Here is a 23,091-nt window from a genome sequence, read left to right as displayed (position 1 = left end):
ATTGGCAAACTCTCTTATCCTGAAATTGTTGCCTCCAAATGGGAAAAGTGTAGCATCAGTCCTTGGAAAAGCTCTGAAACAGACTGACCTCCTGAAGAGTGGTGCAAATTTTTTCTGTTTGTCTTCCTACACTGGCTGTTTCTGCATACATTGTATTTTAGAATGTGCTTCATTCATGAAGCTTATTGACTTTAAAAAAAAATAAAGATGGAATTTTTAGGATTCTTAAATGGCTTCAATTTCAAATCCACACAATCTCATATACAGCGGCTTTGTGGCCACTGTACATTACACTGAACTCATTCAGATGTCATAATAGCGATATGCTGGCCCACAGTTTGGAAATGCAACAGCTCTAACTATAGAAACTTGACCTAGTACAGAACAGAGGGAGTTGTAGCAACAGAGAGGGCATGGTTTCCTTCATCTTTTGGTTAGGCTATTTATTCTCAAGTCTTCTCAGGGTGCTTTTCAATTTAGGACGCATGTCAACTAACTTAATACAGTAAACCCCTACAAATCATGCATGCTGCTCCACACCTCCCCCCATTTCCCAACAGTTATCCAGGAATTAAATATTGCATCAGTCTCATTTAGCCCTAAATTCTGGTTTTGGGAACAGCCCAGAGATTTAAGAGGAAACACTTTACATTACCTTTCCCAAGACCTTAAGACACTTCAAAGTTCTGTGTTTTTTTTTTCTTAACCTCAGAAAAAGCTACTTTGCATATAGTCGCCATGTGTAGCATTCAGTTTTCACCCATATCACGAACAGTCAATTTTCCACCACAGCCCATTTTGACAAATTACTTTGTGCAACACTAGCTCCAAGTTATCTTTAGCAACCAACACAGCTCATATATCCACATCATTGTACTGGTTATTAGAATTTCATTTCATGCTCGTTTTCACAAATATTTAAGCTTTCAGCCTTTGCTGTTTAGCATTAATCAAAGCATTAATCACAGGATTTAGTATGCTGAATTTAAACTCAAGGTTAATAGCATGTCCAAACAGTATTATTTTTACATGCTGTCAAAAAAAGCCTCTTAGAACACCCCCCCCCCAGTTTATGCTTGCTGTTCACTAAACATAAGAGATTGATGAGTAAAACTGTTCATTTGTTCTTCTGGGAAACACTGTGCTTCCCATAAAACTATGCACTGTAACAACTGTCATATGAAGTAGCATGTAAATACTCTAAATTACTGATGGTTCAGGGGTCTGAAATTCTGGGTTGCTTCAGAAATACTCTCTCAACTTTCAACAACTAGAATGACATCAGAAACACACATTTCTGTCCATGATCAGTCTTGATGCTTTCTCCCATTGCAAGGACATGCCACTGGAGAAAAACAACAGGGCAAGAGCTGCAGAAGTTCTCACATGATGGATCCTAGCTATAGCTCCAACCAGGATGATTCCCAGGATGATTGGGCATTAGGCATTGGGCATTAGGCAACAGGGATGGCCAGACCACAGCTCGCGAGTCACATGTGGTGCTTTGACCTAGAACGTGAGGCTCTCAAATATGTTGGCTGAACTCCTTTTTGCATCACAATATAAAAGATAAATAAGAAATTTTCAAGTTTTATAATTATTTATCGGGTATAAATGGATTCCACTGGATTAAAACAAAAGTTTAATGTTCACAGTAAGAATTTAAATGCAGGTCTCAAACTTCTTTCTTGCCTCTCTCAAACATCTGAAGCTTATTGTATGCGGCTCTTATGGTAAGCAAGTTTGGTCACCCCTATTATATATCATGGAAGTCTACTAGAGGTTCTCTTGGAAGACTAGTGGGAGAGCCCTTTCCAATATGCTGGAGTAGGTCTCATAGCTATAGGTGTTTGCTTTCAGTGAGTAAGATAGAATAACAGCCTTACAGAACACAATGGGCTTACTTCTGAGTAAAATTAACAAAACAGTTTTCAAATACCTGTACTCATAGCAAAATTATATGCCATTTCTCCAAGCTCCCAGTTCTTACACCCACACTACTAACCCACACAGGGTTCTATTAACATAAAGGAAAAATTGTCAGCCACTGCAGAAATAAAATGGAGCTTGAAAATTATGCACAGATGCCCTCTCCACAAATGTGTATGTAATTTGGTCATGTCACAAGCAACTTGCTCTTCAAAAAGGACAAATGAGAAAAGCACCCTGTAAAATTACTTCCAGACATCCTGTTGAAACATCTGCCCTCTCTTCTCCTGCAGACCAAGATAATATGTTCAAAATAAATATTAAGGGTGTAATTTTATCTTCGACTATGCTTCCTAAGCCTTTTATATTTTATGAGCAGTAGCGGTTTACACAGTGCACTGCTGACAGGCTAACTGGTTTGTTTGCAGAATACCCAGAGCTCTGACTAGAGAGTATCAGGAGGTCATGGTGGGAGCAGCAGAGCTGCTGTTTCAGTACAGTGCAGGTACATAAGTGGATAGTAGTACCTGGGCATGGGGTGAGGACACAAATGGCACATTCCAGGCACTGCTCAGCAGTCAAGTGCATGCTCTCTGCTGAAGAAGCAGCTCTATGATGGAAGCTAAAACCCTGCCAATGAACCACCACACTTATCACTGTTGATCACAAGTCCTTTGGGACAGGTTCTCTTTCTCTTAAAACAGTCGTCCACAAAGACTCTGGGTTGGTGAACAATATAAACAACAGTCATGGTTTAGAAACTGTACAGCTAGCCAGTGTGTGTATGAAACACGTTTACTCCAAACACAGCACTGCTTACTGCAACCTAAACGAACAACACACAAATGACTGACCACTGCTTTCAGATACAGAAAGATTTTTCAAGTTTAAGATATTCCATTTAATCAAGGGGTCTCCAAACTTTTCGGCACAAGCGCTGTATTGTATATCTAATATCTAATAATATCTGACAAGGGCCAGAAAATAAATAAATAATGAATACATTGAGAACTGATGAGCTGAGAATTTGATTGAATATAATAAGTGGGTGGGAGAGGAAAGAAGAGAGCAAAATTAATTTGCAAAGGAAGAGGGGGGAATGGATTTTTGAAAAGCATCAAACAACCTACAACGCAAATCATAATTTTTTGTCTCAGTTTGTGCTCTGTTTAAATGTAGATATTAACTTTAATTTATATTTATAATACCAGGTTTCCCAGCATCAGTATTTCAGGGCCCAAACCTATCCAACTTTCCAGCTCCAATGCAGATGCAATGCAGCTGCAAGGTAAGGAAACAAATATTCCCAAACCTTGAGGAGGCCTATGTGACTGCCCCGCCCCCCACTGCAGGATGCAGCATATGCCCTATTGGTACAGCTGCACCGGCCCTGGAAAACTGAATAGGATTGGGCCCTCATTTAGCCATGAGAGGTGCTGAATATCATTCAGTGTAATGGAATAATTTTTCTGGTTGAATATGGTATATACCCCAAAATGTGTCCTTTGAGCTATTTTTAGCTCAAAAACGCTGGGGAACCTTGTGGGCCAAATAAAATCATCTGGAGTACCGGAAGTGGCCTGCAGATGAAGCACAGTGCAGTTTGGCGACCCATGATTTAATCAAACTGCAATATACAGGCGTGCCCTCGCGACTAGCTGAATCCGTGGATACAAGGGGATGCCCTCCACCCTCCGGAGGAAGTGTGGGGAGCCTATGAATCTGATCCACAGGGGGGCCTGCCGATTCAATTTGTGGACACCTGAAACCAGAGATAAGGGGTTTGCAGATACAGAGCCCCTCCCTCTATTGATTTCTTATGATTAAAATTAAAACTCTACCAAAATGAGAGTTAAGCATGTTACAACCTGATTGCACTGATCTATGGAAAGCCTGTTTCTACTAGTACAGGCGGGTATTTTGCAGGCATTCTCTCGAACCTATTTATTCCATCAAGAATATTAAGTCCAATTAACACATCTATTAAAAGATACCAGTAATACTCCTTGACACATGCCAGGAAACAGTAAGATACAGATCTCCCTGATCTAGGCGAGATATTGACAGTCTGCTCTAAGAAAATGTTTTGGGCTTTCATTACCTCTTGAAAGCTATGAACTATTAATATGCAACATTTTTAAAGATACCATGATGCAAAATTGACATGCATTTTAATAAATACATACAAAATTTATTCTGCATTATCAGCCACATGAACTAGAAAATATTGATGGTACATCCCCTCCTCTAACTCCTTAATTCAGTAGTTCCCAAACTGTGCACCATCTTCCTGGCTCACAAGGGTGCTACCTGTGATGTCACTGATGGCCTCTTCTTCCCAGCCTTCTCAGGGGTGATCATCGCAAGATCTCACACAATCCAAGATGGTGGCACCCATCTTCCTGATTCTTCTGGGTGCTGCCATCTTGGATCACGCAGGATTAAAGATAGAGGCACCTGGGAGAGTCATTAAGAAAAGGCCATCATGAAAGAAAGGCACCATGACCATGATAAGTTTGGGAACCACTGCCTTAATTTATGGAGAAAGTATAAGAAATGCGACAAAACTTTAGAGAACAGACATACTTAATGCTGAATTGTATAAAAGAGAAATTGAAAGAAAAAACACAGAACATTTTCAATTTGTTAACATTTTACGGAGTACCGTAGTGGAACAATTAAAGACCTATAACAATGAAAGGTTCTGGGGTCAAAAATATCAAGGCCAATGTTAAATACATATCAAGAGGACAACATCTAGAATAAAAGTCTTTCCTATGATAGAAATCTTGGTATTTGTTGCAGACTTCTATCACTATCCATTACTCAATCTGAAAAAGGGACATACATGACAACTCTTCCAGAATGACCATAAACAGAATTCAAGATGTTCATATTAAGAAATGTATACACTCAAGTATTTGTATGGCTCCATCAGCTCAGGAGAACACACTATGGCTCATATATGAGCAGGTACATACAAACAGAATATAAACATGTTGCCTGAAGCCATAACCAAGTCTTACATTTATGCATTTTTATCCTTACATGACCCCAATTCTCCTGAAATAGGAATTACTTCTATAAAAAGAAAGCCTCTTCTCAATGCTCTTAATACTTCAAATGCTCTTTAAAAATACAAAGACATCACTACATTTCTTGATTTTCCTGTATCTTTACATTTGTGCTGCAATAGGAACTTACTGACCTCACTGAGGTAAATAAAGAAGGAGCATGTGGACCCATCCACACCGTAACTTCCATAACAGGGATCGGATCGCCACATATCTTTCATCCACTAGAAGAAAAAAAGAAGACCAATCAGCAGGTTAGGGGTTTATGAGCCTAACTACAATCATACATGCATAATAAAACTCAGGAAGCTGTCAGACAAGGTAGGACTCCGTGAGCAGGAAGAGGTAATTGCTATACCCTCTGAAGATTTTTAAGACAGTCAATACAGAGTATGCAGAATAACTTAACAGCCAAGGCAACACATCATTATGATATAGTTTACCACTATGTTCAAATGGACAGATAACAAGACATCCTACATAGGGTGCTGTTCTTACTACTGCTACACAAGATGTCTTTGCCACAGGGCTGAGTACTTCACCAGTTTCTAGTACCACCACCCACGCGGGCTTGCAAAAGTAAAATGCTTATTTGTTGCTAGTGTACTCAGAATCGTTAAAAAATTAGCCATTTTAGTAAAATGAATATGAAAGTAAAGCAAATCAATTTAGGAATTAAAAGAGTTACATACAAGTTTAGTAGTTAATTTGCCCTTATTTCAGAATTTAGGTCACTGCTACAGACTCCTTGCGAGAGATCTGGAGATGGTACCCAAATTCAGCATTATGGACAGCCATGTTTATTTGCAGCTCTCTTGGTTAAGACGCTAAATGAGGCATCTTTTAAAGCAGGGGACTCCAAACCCCGGCCCAGGGGCCACATGCAGCCCATGAAGTGCCTCTATCAGGACTGCGGCCAGCCTCTGAACCTCTGAGAGCCTCTGGCCCAGTTGACCAAACACAACCAGAGCTGTGCTCGTGGGATGGAGGAATAGGGGTCCATTTAAGTGTGTGCGCTTTATTTCTTGGGCTGTGTTCATGCTTGGAGAAATCCTGGACATTTGAACCTGTTCATTCATTCCAGTCATTCATCTAAGTTCCATCTCTAATGTATCTATTTAAATTTTATATTTAATTTTTTTTTCCGGCCCTTGACACCATGCCAGATATTTGATGCGGCCCTTCAGCCAAAAAGTTTAGAGACCCCTCTTTTAAAGCGATGCTCCTCTTCTGTTTTAGCAGGGGAAGAGACAAATTGTTCCTATACACTCCAGAATTGTCTTTCTAGAATGTGTCTTTCTAGTGACTGTTGCTAATGTTCTCCAGTTTCTTAGACAGCAAGCATTTTGGAACCAGAAGCAATTTATTTAGCCCTGTCAACCACTTTTCAACAAAGTATTTTAAGAATATTTGAACTACTACTGCTACTACTTACAGTCTATACATATATGAGATTCCTTGCTCGGACATCTGATAAAGTCAAAATATCTGTACTAGATATACAGGGTATCCACAAAAACACTCCCTGATTTCACAATGTTATGGTATCTAAACTAATTCAAATATATTGATAAACATGTTGTGAACCGATTCTCTAACAGTTATTTCAGAGAGGACAGTGTATGGCCCTTTCTTCTTTGAGGGAGGAACTGTTACTGGTCAAAGTTACCTGGAGATGCTGACCAATTGGATGATTCCACAACTAGCTGCTGAGGGCAATGACTACCTTATCCAGTAAGATGGTGCTCTGCCATACTGGCACCTCGCTGCCAGGAGATTTCTCAATGAGCACCTGCCAAACAGATGGATTGGTTGTGCTGGACAAGATGATCAGGTGTTCTGCAAGTGGCCTGCGAGGTCGCCAGACCTAACTGTTTGTGACTTCTTTGGGGGTACGTGAAGAGCACAGTTTACGTACCACCACTATCTGCAACCCTGGAGGAGCTGAAAATTCTGATCACTGAAGCAGTTCACATGATAACTCCAGATATGCTGCAGAGTGTCTCGACCGAACTGGACTATCGCATCAATGTTTGCCAAGCAACCAAAGGGGTGCACATTGAGTGCCTTTAATGCTACCCTATACCACATGAAACTGAATGAAATCCTGCATCTGAAGCTACTAACTGTGAAAGATTATTACAATAAAGTTGCATGTTATACCTGTTTGAAAACAGGGAGTGTTTTTGTGGACACCCTGTACAACATAATACACAATAAGGACAATTTTCAATCCTTAAACCTAGAAGGAATTATCTCCTTGAATGAATAAATATAAGTTTTCCTCATCTTTGAGAAGGACTGTTTCATCACACAACCAGCTTTTATTCTTGTTCAAGGTACTGTTGACTGTAGTGTTTATTCATTGTAGAACCCATTAGAACCTTGATGACCCAGAATGCTCATTAACCCAAACCCATGAGGTCCAGTTCCACACCTATTATTCATTATTTCTAACAATTGTATTTGACAATTTTTTAAAATTCTTCTGCAGAGACAAGTAGATTGTCTACAAACCCAAATAAACCACCCAACTACATAGTAACATTAGGATTGCTATTTGGGCCAGTGCTTTATTTAAAAAAGACAAAAAAAACCCCATTGTTTTCCAGTCACAGTACTAACATGGCTTGGCTTAATATGGAGCCAAATTAAATACGGCATGAATTTTTCATCTTTGGTGTGGGGGAGTCAATTTAAAATAACTGCACAATCTGATGCAAGTCTACTAAAAAATCAAGTCCCATTCAATGGGATTTACTCCCAGATAACTATGCATAGGATTGCAGCCTAAGGTTCTCCCAAGAAAGGCTGTTGAACATACCATTTTCCGTTTTTCTTTTTTTAAATGAAGAAATGCAATAACAGTTTTGCCTTACTTTTATTTTGCCCTCACAGTGGGGGAAGCCATCCATAGGAGGCAATTCACACTGTTCCTGAGCGCCATTGATGAGATCTAAGCAAGGAAAAGAAACACATACAGTATCATCACATAAGGTTGCACATTTCATAACAAATGAATGCTTCTGCACCTCCATTTCAAACGGCTGTGGAGATGAACCACTACTTATATACCCTACAAATTAATATTTCCTTCCCCTTCCACAGTAAGAAAACTGGAATAGAACCATGCAACCAGGGAAGAATAAAACTGAATAACAAGTGGGTAACAAGTGCATCCAGATGAGTTAACTAAAATAGAAATAATTTCTTATGTTTATAATTAAATTCAGTTAGCATCCTAACCAAAAACGCAATTAACCTATTTGCTGTAGTATAACTTGAACAATTGTTAAATTAGCTATTAAGAGTCAAAGGCTTGAATGACAAATAACAGAATAACTCAGAGGAACATGTAATTAATTTTAAAGTTGTATCCCTGGAGCACGCATATTTTCTATAGCACATCATTATGCATATGGCTGAAAAAAGTGGTGATGTAGATCAGAACTCCAGCATGGGAACACTGAAGCTCTCCTCCCCCACTCCTTCTCCTTTGGGCAGGGTCCATGGTTCAGCGGTAAACCACCTGTTTTGCATGCAGAAAGTCACAGGTTCAATCCCTGGTGTTGTCAACAAGGCTGTGAAAGCTTCACATACCAAAAAGGGACAGTTAAATTTCTTTAAGATACCCTGCAGTCAAAATGACCTCAAATTGTTTCACCAGACTTGTAGCCTTTATACAATATTTAATTTTCAATCTATTGTAATTGTGGAAAATAAGATCCCTTATCAGATTGGTAAAACCCAGATTCTTAAAACATTTGTTCTAGCAGCGACAATGCACAGATAACCTTGTAAGTAGTTACCTGGTTGAGTGGTTGTTTGTTACGACTAGCATTTTTATATTGAAAACTTTCACACAGTACTTCTAATCCCCAATATTGCTTTTAATATGAAAGCGTATGTGTTGGTATTCCTAGTAGCATTACAAACATAGTAACATTGACATTTATAGTACTGGCCAATTCTAGACTTTAAACTTAAGACTATATCACCTTTTATGCGACCTTCTATGCAGTCTTTGCTGTGGTAACCTGTGGAGATATGCAGAACCACCAAGAATGGTTCCAACCTTCCCTGCAAGATGCAAAGCTGGAATTGAAGTACAGCACAACTGAATAATGCTGCCATGCATCATCTGCAACTCCATTACAGAGTTCGGCAATAGTGGCATCATTATTACTGGGCGCTCAGATGCAGGCAACCATGCCACACAGCCACAGTAGGGCACGATGCAAAACAAAAAGTAGAGGGTAGGCTGCATGACTCCCCACTGCATCTCCACCATAAGTCCAAGTGTTTGGGGCTTTATGCTTCCCTTTCATGCAGCTGCTGCAGTAAACTCTGATGTATCTGTAGTGCCATGCAAAGTGGCTTCTACGGAACAAGCCAAAGAACACCAATCCAAGGCACAAAAATCGCCATTTCAGACTTGCATTATCCCAACAGTGCACTAAACCGATGTCTGCTGTGTGTAAAATGCCTGTGTGAGTATAGGCAGCAGTAACAGCAGAAAAAGGAAATTTGGTTGATACTGTGCACAAAGAAGCCAGAATGTTACTGCTAAATATTTGCAGCACAGTTTATGCACCAAAACTCAGGTTGTTGTATAAAAGGAACCAAGTCTGGATAAAGATATTTAGGGCTCTAACAATTTTTATATTATATACACACACAAATGGGTAATATCCAAAGAAATTTAGTCATGACTATGCACCTATACAGATCAATGAGACAAAACTGTTGCTGCTAACAGCCCAATCCTATCCTTCCCCTGCTGAAGCAGCCAAACCAGAATCAGGTGCACTGTATCTAGTGAGGCAGCATATCAGGAAGCTTTGCAGGGAAAGGTGAGTTAAAGGGAAAGGTGATTTAAATTCCCTTACTCATGCATAAGCCTCTCACTTTGCAATGGGTCTCCCCGAACCTGTGCTGACATGCCAGATCCATCGCCACCACTTCCTGCAGCCTCCCACCACACCCACTGCTGATTTACCTGCTCTGGTGGCTGTAGGCAGCTGCATTGAAGGACTGGAAGCAATTACGCCTCATGTAGCAACACTCCCAAAATAGCTACCAATGGAGTGCTCTACGCTCTGCCAGCAGCTATTTTATGACAGAGGAACTATGTTCCACTGTCGTAAAGCTGTGTGTGTGCTAGTGTATACGTTGGGCCATAAATGAAGTCCATTAATTTCAGTCAAATTTGGTAATTATTTATAAGATTTATATATGTTTTTCTGATGCTCAAAGCAGCGTACAACATAATTTTAAAACACAGTTGGTAAAGACATTTGAATAAAACATAAGAAAACCATTAAACAAAATTAAGTATGATACAGGAGCAGATATAAAATATAAAACAGCTATAACATAAAAAGACTAATTTGAAAGCAGCAACCTAAGTTAAAAGGGATTCCAATGAATTGTTCCTGCTCATTACAAATTTTTACTTCGATACAGCACAGTATCCCTCTCATACACAGTATCCTCAGAGTTTTCAAATACTGACCCTGCTGCAAGTTATGTTGAAGGCAGCTTACAAGGACAAGTGTGCTTGATGTTGGAGTTGGTGCAACTTCGTCTGCTGTCCAGAAGGGGTCAAGCTATGGCCCAGTGACTCTGACCTTTCTACCTGTTCTCTATGTGATCCTTGTGGGGTGTGGCCCTGACCCTTTATCCTTCCCTTCTCCTCTGAGCACTTTCTCTTGTCCTCTGACCACCAACCTGTTAAGATGGCACACACCAGGGCTCTGATGCCCAGGCCATCTTGAGCACAAGGCACGCAGGACGAGGCAGCTCTAGGGCCTTGCTATCTCTAAGTAATAGCTGAACCTCTGATCCTAATCAGATACTGTAAATATACACTCAATGGGACTGTAAGTAAATAACTTCTTTTTTGCAACTTTAACAAGCCATTGCCTCTTTGTCTTTTTTGTCTACCCTGGGGTGATATCCAAAGGGGGGGTCTGCTGCTTAAGCTACTCTGCTTCCCCCCCCCCAAAGAGAAAACTATTTTTAATTTCCTCCAACACTTAAAGGGTGCTACCCCTCTGCCTTACAGACCTGTGAATGATAGGAAAGGAGAACATGAGATGGCACCGTTTGGTACCAACGGTGATCACTGTCAAGTCAATCAGGTTCACAGGAATTAAGAAAAACCCTTTAAGCCAATATCTGATGAGATTGAGCAGGACAGCTGACATTTTGACTACTGCTTTAGAAAGCACAAAAACCTTATGTAGGGTCACTAATTTAGCTGAGTTCTATACTTGTCCTTCAGTACAAAATCTGTAAGCTAATTTCAAAGAAGTTCACAAGGGATTTATTATAGATTTTTCTGTCATGGGCTTGAATGGAAAGTAGCCTTTCTGAAGGCTCTTTATAGTTTCTAGCAAGGCCACCCACCCACACACACCCCCCTACCCATTATTGAAAACAAGGCTTGCAAAAGACTGCAAAATTTAAAGGCAGCAATTTAGCATAGTCATTGTCCTTTAGGTCATAGCAATTGACCTTTAGGAGTTGATAAGAGCCCCATTAAGCAAATTCAAGCACCCCATTCAGGGAAATCTCACCTGGGAAGACCAGCCCCTTTTCAATCAGCAAGGAGGGAGGGAGGAGGAGCTAGCTAGGAGTATAAAGCTAGTGCCTGCCACCACGTGAGCCTCTCTGCTGAAGCGCGCGTGGCCTCTGGGAACCCAGTGCCTCGGGAACAAAGTGCCAGGTAAGGCACCGCGAGTTTAGCTTCTGTGCAAGTACAGCAGCAGGGCGAGGAAGCCAGTGCCCCAGATACTGCCCATTGAGAAGAGGGCTGCTAACCAGTGTAGGGTTTTTAAGTACCCCTAAACAAAAACAAACAAAATAAAACAAGCTATGCAGTCAGACAGCCAGCAGCAGGGTGGGGGCTATCCAGTGTTTTGCATCGAGTGCCACATGTATGACTATATGCCTCTGGGGCATAAATCATGGGTGTGTCCTCGGTGCAAGGAGCTCCAGGGACTCAGGGAACGCATCCGCTCCCTTGAAGCCTTGGTGGCCGACCTGGAGAAGCAGAGGCAGGCAGAGAAGGACCATGGGGAGACTTCCGGGGACGATCAGGCTTTGTCCCAACCTCAGGTGTGCAGCTCCTCAGCTGCCCGGGTGGGAAGTCTCGGGCATCATCCTGGAGGAGGAGGGAAACAATGATGAAGGATATCATCCTGGAGAGGAGGGAAACAATCCCCTAGGGGGGACCCCTTCTCCAGGGGACGGGACTGTATCCTAACGCACTCAAGATACTCCTCGGCGAGAGGGGGGTTGGGGGCTTCTTGTAGTGGGGGATTCGATTATTAGAAACATAGAGAGGGGGGGTTTGCAACGGATGTGAGGACCACATGACGACTTGCCTGCCTGGTGCGAAGGTTGCGGACATCACTTCTCATCTAGACAGGCTGGTAGGCAGTGCTGGGGAGGAGGTAGTGGTTGTGGTGCATGTCGGCACCAACGATGTGGGCAAGTGTAGCGTTCTCTGAAGTGCTACCTGTTCCACACGCAGGGCCAGCTAGGCACGCGGAGATCAGGGGTCTCATTGCGTGGATGAGACGGTGGTGTAGGGAGGAGGGGTTTAGATTCGTTAGGCACTGGGGAACGTTTTGGGAGAAGCGGGGGCCTGTACAAGAGGGACGGGCTTCACTTGAACCAGAATGGAACCAGACTGCTGGCGCATAACATTGAAAAGGTGGCAGAGCAGCTTTTAAACTGATCCCTGGGGGAAGGCCGACAGGAGCTGAGGGGCATCCGGTTCAGGACTCCTCATCCCCATGGGATGAGGATGGGGAGGTTAGAGAACAACAAGGCAAAGACAGAGTAGGAGAAGAAACTGGGAATGGTAGAGTGATGGGATGTGATAGACAGTTTGGCACAATGAGAGGATTCAGGGATAAAGGAGCTAATAAGCAGCCCATCCTGGGGCATTCCATGTACAAATGCTTTTATGCAAATGCCCGAAGTCTCTGAGCAAAGATGGGAGAACTGGAATGTCTGCTGACAAGGGAAAACATTGACATAGTGGGCATAATGGAAACCTGGTGGAATGCGGAGAATCAGTGGGATACCGCAATCCCAGGCTATAAACTCTACAGGAGGGACAGGGAGAGGTGTGTTGGAGGTGGGGTGGTCATTTGTGTTAAGGAAGGGATAGAATCCAGCAAAGCAGAGATTGAAGTTGGGTCCGACTCCACCATGGAATCTCTGTGGGTTAAATTACCAGGCCTGAGGAGTGATGTAATACTGGGGGCATACTATCGTCCTCCAGACCAGAAACCAGAAGGGGATCTTGAAATGAGGAAACAGATCAGGGAGGTGACAAGGAAAGACAGGATTGTAATCATGGGGGACTTCAATTATCCTCATATTGACTGGGTCAATTTGTGTTCTGGTCACGAAAAGGAGACCGGATTCCTTGACATGCTAAATGACTGTGCCTTAGAGCAGCTAATCATGGAGCCCACCAGAGGACAGGTGACTCTGGATTTAATATTGTGCGGTACTCAGGACCTGGTTAGAGATGTCAATATTACTGAGCCATTGGGGAACAGTGATCATGCTGCAATCCGTTTTGACGTGCACGTCGGAGGAAGAATACCGGGCAAATCTCTCACAAAAACCCTTGACTTCCGACGAGCGGACTTCCCTCAAATGAGGAGGTTGGTTAGAAGGAGGTTGAAAAGGAAGGTAAAAAGAGTCCAGTCTCTACTGAGAGCATGGAGGTTGCTCAAATCAACAGTAATGGAGACCCAGCGGAAGTGTATACCGCAAAGGAAGAAGGGCTTGACTAAGTCCAGGAGGGTGTCCACATGGCTAACCAGCCAAGTTAGAGAGGCTGTAAAGGGCAAGGAAGCTTCCTTCCATAAATGGAAGTCTTGCCCTAATGAGGAGAATAAAAAGGAACATAAACTGTGGCAAAAGAAATGTAAGACGGGGATACGGGAGGCCAAGAGAGACTATGAGGAACGCATGGCCAGCAACATTAAGGGGAATAATAAAAGCTTCTTCAAATATGTTAGAAGCAGGAAAGCAGCCAGAGAAGCAGTTGGCCCTCTGGATGGTGAGGGAGGGAAAAGAGAGATAAAAGGAGACTTGGAGATTTCAGAGAAATTGAATGAGTTCTTTGCATCTGTCTTCATGGCAGAAGGCCTTTGGCAGATACCGCTGCCCGAATGGCCCCTCCTGACCAAGGAATTAAGTCAGATAGAGGTTAAAAGAGAAGATGTTTCAGACCTCATTGATAAATTAAAGATCAGTAAGTCACCGGGCCCTGATGGCATCCACCCAAGAGTTATTAAGGAATTGAAGAATGAAGTTGCAGACCTCTTGACTAAGGTATGCAACTTGTCCCTCAAAACGGCCATGGTGCCAGAAGATTGGAGGATAGCAAATGTCACGCCTATTTTTAAAAAGGGAAAGAGGGGGGACCCGGGAAACTATAGGCCGCTCAGCCTAACATCCATACCGGGTAAGATGGTGGAATGTTTCATCAAAGATAGAATCTCAAAACACACAGACGAACAAGCCTTGCTGAGGGAGAATCAGCATGGCTTTTATAAGAGTAAGTCTTGCCTCACAAAACTTTTAGAATTCTTTGAAAAGGTCAACAGGCATGCAGGTGCGGGAGAACCTGTCAACATTATATATCCGGACTTTCAGAAGGCATTCGAAACGGTCCCTCACCAAAGGCTACTAAAAAAACTCCACAGTCAGGGAATTAGAGGGCAGGTCCTCTCCTGAATTGAAACCTCGTTGAAGACCAGGAAACAGAGAGTGGGTGTCAATGGGCAATTTTCACAATGGAGAGAGGTGAAAAGCAGTGTGCCCCAAGGATCTGTCCTGGGACCGGTGCTCCTCAACCTTTTCAGAAATGACCTGGGGACAGGGTTGAGCAGTGAGGTGGCTAAGTTTGCAGATGGCACCAAACATTTCTGAGTGGTGAAGACCAGAAGTGATTGTGAGGAGCTCCAGAAGGATCTGTCCAAACGGGCAGAATAGGCAGCAAAATGGCAGATGCGTTTCAATGTAAGTAAGTGTAAAGTCATACACATTGGGGCAAAAAATCAAAACTTCACATATAGGCTAATGGGTTCTGAGCTGTCTGTGACAGATCAGGAGAGAGATCTTGGGGTGGTGGTGGACAAATCGATGAAAGTGTCAACCCAATGTGCGGCGGTAGTGAAGAAGGCCAATTCTATGCTTGGGATCATTAGAAAAGGTATTGAGAACAAAATAGCTATTATAATGCCATTGTACAAATTGATGGTAAGGCCATACCTGGAGTATTGTGTCTAGTTCTGGTCGCCGCATCTCAAAAAAGACATAATGGAAATGGAAAAGGTGCAAAAGAGAGCGACTAAGATGACTGCTGGGCTGGGGCACCTTCCTTATGAGGAAAGGATAAGGCGTTTGGGCCTCTTCAGCCTAGAAAAGAGGTGCCTGAGGGGGGACATGATTGAGACATACAAAATTATGCATGGGAAGGATAAAGTGGATAGAGAGATGCACTTTACACTCTCACATAACACCAGAACCAGGGGACATCCACTAAAATTGAGTGTTGGGAGAGTTAGGACCGACAAAAAAAATATTTCTTAACTCAGCGTGTGGTTGGTCTGTGGAATTCCTTGCAGCAGGATATGGTGACAGCATCTGGCCTGGATGCCTTTAAGAGGGGATTGGACAAGTTTCTGGAGGAAAAGTCCATTACGGGGTACAAGCCATGATGTGTATGCGCAACCTCCTGATTTTAGAAATGGGCTATGTCAGATACAAGGGAGGGCACCAGGATTCAGGTCTCTTGTTATCTGGTGTGCTCCCTGGGGCATTTGGTGGGGCTGCTATGAGATACAGGAAGTTGGACTAGGTGGGCCTATGGCCTGATCCAGTGGGGCTGTTCTTATGTTCATCACCTCTCACTTTACCAGTCACAGGCTCTATTCACCAGATTTGAAAGATCAGAAGTGAGCTACAAGATCATGCATTTTGCTACCCCCTTCCCTTGCCCTACCCTGCCCTACATCCTTCTCCTATCTCCTATGTACACTGATGATAGTTTGCCACAAGCAGGCATCCAGAATTTCAGTGCCACTCATACCAAGGTGGACACATCACCACCTTCTGGCAAGAGGGGTGAGTGACCTTTGGACTCAGTAGAGGCATCCTGGACATCTCCACAGTCCTGAACTTTATTCTTTTACTCCAGAGCAGGAGAATGAAGTGTAGGAGGAGAATGGCCTTGGAGGCAGTCGTAACTGTGGAGGATGAGGAAACCTCTCAACAATTGTCAAACCCTGGCAATAAGGTCCAAATCAGCAAACTAGGGTTAGCACTTGCCCTCAAGACCAGAGCCAGAAATGGTAGTAAAGTGGATTTCCAATGCTATTTGAGGACAACATATTTTCCCCCAGTTCTTAGCATCATGACAACAATGGTTGGTGCTGAATGGCAAACTAAGGAAACCATGTCAGAGAGGAGTGTAAGTACTACCTCCACTATTGTTAGGATATTTGAATGGACCCGTGGGTATGCACATCATAAAGACAAATATATTTTTAAAAGTCTTTCATAGAAGTTGCTTCTCCCTCCCAACATGGCAATGGACTCTGCCAGGATGGTGCCTTGGCCTCTGGTATACCACTGCTGCTGCTATAGCCTGAAAAAAATCTTAATATGGGCTGCAGGAACTCCAACAGCCACTGTATTTCAGCTCTGAAGAGCTCTTTGGTTTCAGAACACTATTCCATGCCAGATACAGTTTATAATGCTCCATATGAACCAACTCCTTGTCAATTAACATCCTCCTCCAACACCATTCTACTGGTGCCCCAACCTTCAGAGGTTAGGCAGACAGCTACCTGAGAGAGTATCTTTGCAGCAGTGTCACACCAGCTTGGGAATTTCCTCCCCACCGAGTGTGGTCTGGTGTAGTCATTGCTATCTTACTGGAACCAGGTCAAGTCTATTTGCCCTAGCTTTAGTTTACTGTATACATACTGTTGCTTAATTTATTAAAGCAAGGGTTTGGGCTTTCCCTCCCTTTCTTTCAGAATTGTGTCATTTTTATCTCTTGAGATTGTAAAATATTTCTGTGAGGTACTTGACGACTTTTAAATGGAAAGACTAGATATACATCTTTTTTCTTTAGGATTTAATATACAGTGGGAGCAGGCTAGGTCAAGTTAAAACAATACAGAACCAAATGAGAACAGAGTTGAAAACTGCACTGTAAACAGACAATATCTGGGCACACAGTTGTTATTCAAACATGCTAATTTGTTGCTGTGCGCATGTTCTAGGCAGATAGTAATGAAGTAACTAAACTGTGGAAAGTACAAGTTCACACACTCCTTCCTACAGCGCAACCTTATGAATATTCTATTGCAACTTATGAGCGTGTTACATCTGACTGCTGACAGTTTTCTTGGTTGACTCAGGACTGTCTCAACTCCCTTTCAAACACTAATCCTGGCATAACAATTTGCTTACCAAATCCTACATGTATTTGACTCGTATAAAAACTGAGTTGCATGGAACCACAGGCCTTTGAGCATTGTCATCATGTAGTCATACCGATGCCATTTTCATATTCTATGACATCATTCTGTCATATGAAGTGAGTAGCGAATGTTACCAGAAGCACTGAGTGCCACATCTCAATGACAGAACATAGGCTTCAATCCCTGTCATCTTCAGCAAGTCTGGGAAATTTCTGTCTGAAACTCTGGAGAACCACTGCCTATAGACCATACTGAGCAACATTGTCTGAGACATGGTCTTGAGAACCTTTCTATGCCTGCTTGTCATGTTCCCATTTAGTAACCTGTAAAAGCAGTTCCAGGCATGGCAGATAACTCACACACAGAGTGAAACAATCCACAGTAAATGAATTCATTCATTCCTAAACTAATGAGAACCCAATCCTATCCAACTTTCCAGCACCGTGCAGCCGCAATGCAGAGGCCTCTGTGACTGCCTCCTCACCACAGGATGCAGTGTACACCCCATTGTCACAGCTGCACTGGCACTGGAAAATTAGATAGGATTTGGTCCTGAGTTGGCTCACTCCTGTGATGAACAGTTACTACCCTGTGCTCTCAGCATTAGTCTTCCTAGGTCTGCAGCACTGACTACAAATAAAAATATAAATATGTATATTGGGTAGATGTAATGGTGATTGCACACACTGAGGATGTTAAAATGCTAGGTACTTGTATTATTTTGTGGAAGCAACAGGGTTATAAATACCTCCCAACTCCAGGTTCCATAGGAACAGGCATATCATGACATGCAATTCCATTTTATGTTTTGACAAGCTTTCCCAGATGACAGCCTAATAAGGCACCTTGTTCCACCCACAAAGGGCATATCAGGTCTGTGATACAACACTACACTCAAATATTTTAACAAGAATGCAAGCTACACCTTGTTGAATACCATGCCTCTTATGGAAACATACTAAAAAAGAAAGCGTGCTTTTTTAAAACATATAAACACCCCACCCAATACTACTACTAAATATATACCACTAAATGCATTTTAGTAGTTTAACTTCAAATTCTGACAAGTGCAGCAAGAACATTTATTGAGAACTATTAAATTTTCATTAAAACAGAGAAGAAACAGATGTCACACATCTAAGTGGAAGTATTACAGCGGGCTATGTTTGCAGGTATGGACAAAAATTTCACATTAATTTAAAGTACAGTTTGCAACTACATACTTGTCTCAGGTTCTCTTGAAATATGGACAGCCAAGGTAGTAATTTGCGAGTCACTTTCACCATCTCTTTCAGTTGAAGGTTATGATCCAAAAAGCAACCCAGACTGAAAAGCTGGTTCCCATAGTTTTAAATGATTTAGGCATAATTTTTAAAGTCTGGCCAGTTTTTGTTTTCTCTCATGCTCCTCTTCCACCACAGGTGCTAACTATATTAAAATAGTTAGAACATGCATGTATAGTAAATGATTGAGGCCATTTCCTATGTGGATCAGTATCTGACGTAAGAGAAAGATTACTTACAACCTTGCTAGCAAATTGTTCCCAAGTCACCTTCAGCTGCTAGAAATTGTTCTAAAGGAGTTTCCCCATTTTGGATCATACTAACCTGCACAGATATGAATCAGTACTATTCTATCTTTGCACTAATTTGCATGTGAGATACAACACCCTATTACAGTGTTTCTCAAACCTTGGGTTGGGATCCACTAGGTGGCTAATGAACCAATTTCAGGTGGGTTCCCATTCAATTCAATATTTTATTTTTAATATATTAGACTTGATGCTACCATGGCATGTGACTACATTGGGGAAATGTTACAGATCTCTACTTTTAACAGGCTACTCTGTATATGCTTGTAACAGTGACAGTAAGTGGGATTTACTCTTGGGTAACTGTGGGCAGGATTGCAGCTTAGAATTGTTAAAAAAAAAATTTCCTGCTTGATGACATCACTTCCAATCATGACAACACTTCCAGTGGGTCCCGACAGATTTTCATTCTAAAAAGCGGGCCCCGATGCTAAGAGTTTGAGAACCACTTCCCTATCACAATGGTTTCCAAAATGTTTAGCATTGGGACCCTCCTAAAAAATAAAGTTTCACTTTACCACCTGCTCAAGCCTCTATGGCAGCGGTTTTCAAACTCTTGGGGAGAGTTTGAACCTCAGTAAGTCTTGGTGGGGGGGAGGGCAGCAACGCAATCCCCAAGATCGCGTCACTCAGGGGGGCTGCAGGGACTGGGATGCACTCACCAGTCCCTGTAGCAGCCATCCTGGGGTGAGTGGAGCCCTGAGCAAGTGTCTGCTGGGCTCCCCAGTTTGTCTAAAGTGAAAGTGGAGCAATCACGCTCCACCTCCACAAAACCAGAAGTGGAGCGCGATCACTCCACTTTTACTTCTGACAAGCTGGGAAGCCCTGCAGACGCTTGCCCAGGGCTCCCCGCAACCCAGGATGGCTGCTGCAGGGACTGGTGAGTGCATCCCAGTCCCTGCAGCCCCCCAAGCTCCTCGCTGCCCCGCACCTTAAGGGGACAAAGGTCAGGGCCTTCAGGCTGGGGCATTGCAATGCCCCAGTTTGAAAACCACTGTTCTATGGCTATAATGGTGACTGGGCAGCAGTGCTCCCCCTATGTAGCAGGCTGTTTAACCCTTGATGCACAAAGCCTAGTCAGTTTCACAACCCATGAAACTATGATTGGGTTGCAAGAGTCCCACAGTTTGGAAACTGCTGCTCTGTTAAGTACAAACTTTCACATTTAATGACTCTGCAGTTCTAAATGGTTCCAGTTCTATGAAATGTAGGTAATCTTTGCCAAGAGTTTTGGTTGGGGTTTTGTACTTGTTTTAATATTTGGGATTGCAGTGTAACTGCAACAGGCTAGATGCAAGATGGTGGGAAGCTTTCAATTATGGATCATTTTATCGGTGCATAAAGTCACTTGAATAATTTTAAGGGAGGCAACTGCGGGGCAAATAAATGACACCAGTAAACACCTCTGCTTGTCCTTGGATTTCAGCATAGATTAAACTGTGTTTGATAAAACTCGTGGTGCAGCCACTTCACTGAAGCTAAGTAGGTCTTGGTTGGTTAACATCAGGATGGGAGGCCCCACAAAGAACCTGAATTCCCTTCCATCACAGAAGCAAGCTGGGCAACAAATGTAATATAATTTTCTCTTGGAATTGTGTTGCGAGGAAAGGGAGCCTGCATTTATGATTAAAATTTATCCATGCATAAACATAACCCATCTATCCTTAAACAGTTTGATTTTGATTATACTGTCCTCCTAGCTCTTGCAGAATTCTTCTTTCATTCTCTTACCTATTTCTACCCACCCCTTGAAACTATTTCTAACATTCTTTTGCCTTGAGAGTAAATGAACATATGAGCTGAGGCTGCATTCATTGTTACTTTATATCCTCTTATTTACATTCTTATTTTTTTTATTTTCCACTCACAAAAGAGGATTTAAACAGAAGTTATATGAATTATGAAAATCTTTTTTATTTTTAATACGATGGCAAAATACTTTACAGTCCTATGCCAACAGAAGCATTAAATGGCTTTTCAGAAAGCAATGAAATTCTCTCTGTTCTCAAAAATACTTGCTGAGCTTGCAGCCATCCATTAACACTCTACTGAAATAAAGCAACTTCAAGAAACTGTCAAGTAGTTAATCCCAAATACTGACTGGGGACTGCCTACAGCTCCCTTCACTTTCCTTAATACACTGTTTAGCAGGAGAGTCCAAATAGTCACAGGGAGGGTATTTGCCACCATGACCCATTAAAGCAGGGATGCTCAATAGGTGGATCGTGATCTACCGGTAGATCGCGAAGCAAAATGAGTAGATCGTGGAGTGCCGACCCCCCCCTTTCAAGTGCCTCTGGGAGGAAACACCGGGAGTAAGGCCCATTGTACTCAATGGGGCTTACTGCCAGGTAAGTGTGGCTAGGATTGCAGCCTCACAGCCTAATCCTAGGCATGTCTACTCAGGAGTAAGTCCTGTTATACTCAGTGGGGCTCAAGGTACACCAACATACATTGTACACATAAATGTTATATGTTATGATGGCGCAAACATTGTAAAAAAAACTCTGGTAGATCTCCGGGCCTTGCTGGGTTTCAAAGTAGCTCTCGAGCCAAAAAAGTGTGAGCACCCCTGCATTAAAGCAATTTTCCAAGTGTTCTTTGCTGCACACTGCAAGTTATACATATTGGCAGCAAGCCAAGAGAATAAAACATGCATGAAAATGCTATACAGGAGTAGATAACAATAGAATATTTAAGTGGATACACTGTAGAGCAGTCAATTGCCCTTGTTTGTTTTTAACATTTGTGCCCTGCTTTCCCAACCCTACTGGGAAACTCAATGTGGTTCACAGGAGAACACAAAATTCAAATTTAAAAAAATGCAAAAAATAGAAATGTGAGCAACACAACCAGGTCAACCACAATTTAGAAAATACAGGTTCAGCCTCATTATTTGTGTGGGTTCCAAGCACTCAAGTTGATGGCAAAAAATGCACTATAGCAAAACAATTTAAAAACAAAGTTTCTTTGCTCCAGTGATTTAAAAACAGTCTTGCTAACCTTTGTGATGTAAGATAAGAGTCATTAAGAAGACAATCCATCAATCCTCCATCAGTCATCCTCCAAGCCAAGCATTTCACTCAGCCCCTCCCTTCACCAATGCAAAGTTATCTCCTTTCCTTGCTCAGGGAGAAGGGAGGGATCCACTGGAGAGAAAAGGATTGATGGATTGTCAGCCAGCTGCCACCGCCCCCCCCCCTCTCATTAAGGAGGCTGTTGTTAAAGGACTGTTCAGTTTTTTAAACTGATTTTAAAGGGATGCATTTTTCCCCTTCTCCAGGGATCAGCACATTCCTTCTCATTTGCAGGGGCCATTCGTGTTGAGTCAAAACCATGTATAAAAAAATCCATGTATAAATAGGCTGGACCTGTAAATGCAGAACCAGAACACAGATCAACCAAAATTAATTATCCAAAACTCTTGATCTGCAAGGCTTTTAATAGGAGGCAGTTCCAATTTCAAGACAGAGAGGGTTTCACAACAGAAAAGGCTCTCCTATGGCATGCCACTAACAATATGTCTAGTGGTGATGGTGTCCACAACGGGGCCAACTATGACTATTTCATGGGACAGGTAGACACATATTGGTAGGGTAGAAAATACATCAGGTATTTAGATCACAAACCATTAAGGGTTTCATAGGTCATCAGGACTTTGGAAGTATACAGGCAGCTAGTGCTCATGCTTCAGTAAGCAGCTTGGAAGTAGTACTCCCAAACTACAAACCTGGCACAAAACCCTTGTGGATAAACAAGGGCCCCACTGTATAATATACATTGTAATACACAAATACAATGTACTTGTTAATATTTAAGGCAACAAACAAGGTTCCTTGCAGCAAAAAAATCCAATGAACCAACATGGCTACCCTTCTGCATCTAAGATCTTCAAGGATACTACCACCAGCCTGCTATACAGAACTGTTGCAAGGGTTACTAAGACAACATGCATGAAGTTCTTTGA

The 23,091-nt window shown here is 42.3% G+C and overlaps 1 protein-coding gene across 1 annotated transcript in view; it reads right to left on the bottom strand.

Moving 5' to 3' along the window:
• The window catches only part of MGAT5 (alpha-1,6-mannosylglycoprotein 6-beta-N-acetylglucosaminyltransferase), a 153,602-nt gene that overhangs the window by 52,844 nt on the left and 77,667 nt on the right, over positions 1 to 23,091 (bottom strand). The window contains exons 4-5 of the mRNA XM_066611884.1: positions 7,883 to 7,959; positions 5,138 to 5,227 (exon numbers count right to left, since the gene is read on the bottom strand). Of these exons, the coding sequence (XP_066467981.1) occupies positions 5,138 to 5,227; positions 7,883 to 7,959 (167 nt within the window). The remainder of the gene's footprint in view (positions 1 to 5,137; positions 5,228 to 7,882; positions 7,960 to 23,091) is intronic.

Source organism: Tiliqua scincoides, chromosome 1 (assembly GCF_035046505.1).
Source record: "Tiliqua scincoides isolate rTilSci1 chromosome 1, rTilSci1.hap2, whole genome shotgun sequence".
Classification (NCBI taxonomy): Eukaryota; Metazoa; Chordata; class Lepidosauria; order Squamata; family Scincidae; genus Tiliqua; species Tiliqua scincoides.
This window is presented reverse-complemented; position numbering and strand designations above follow the sequence as displayed.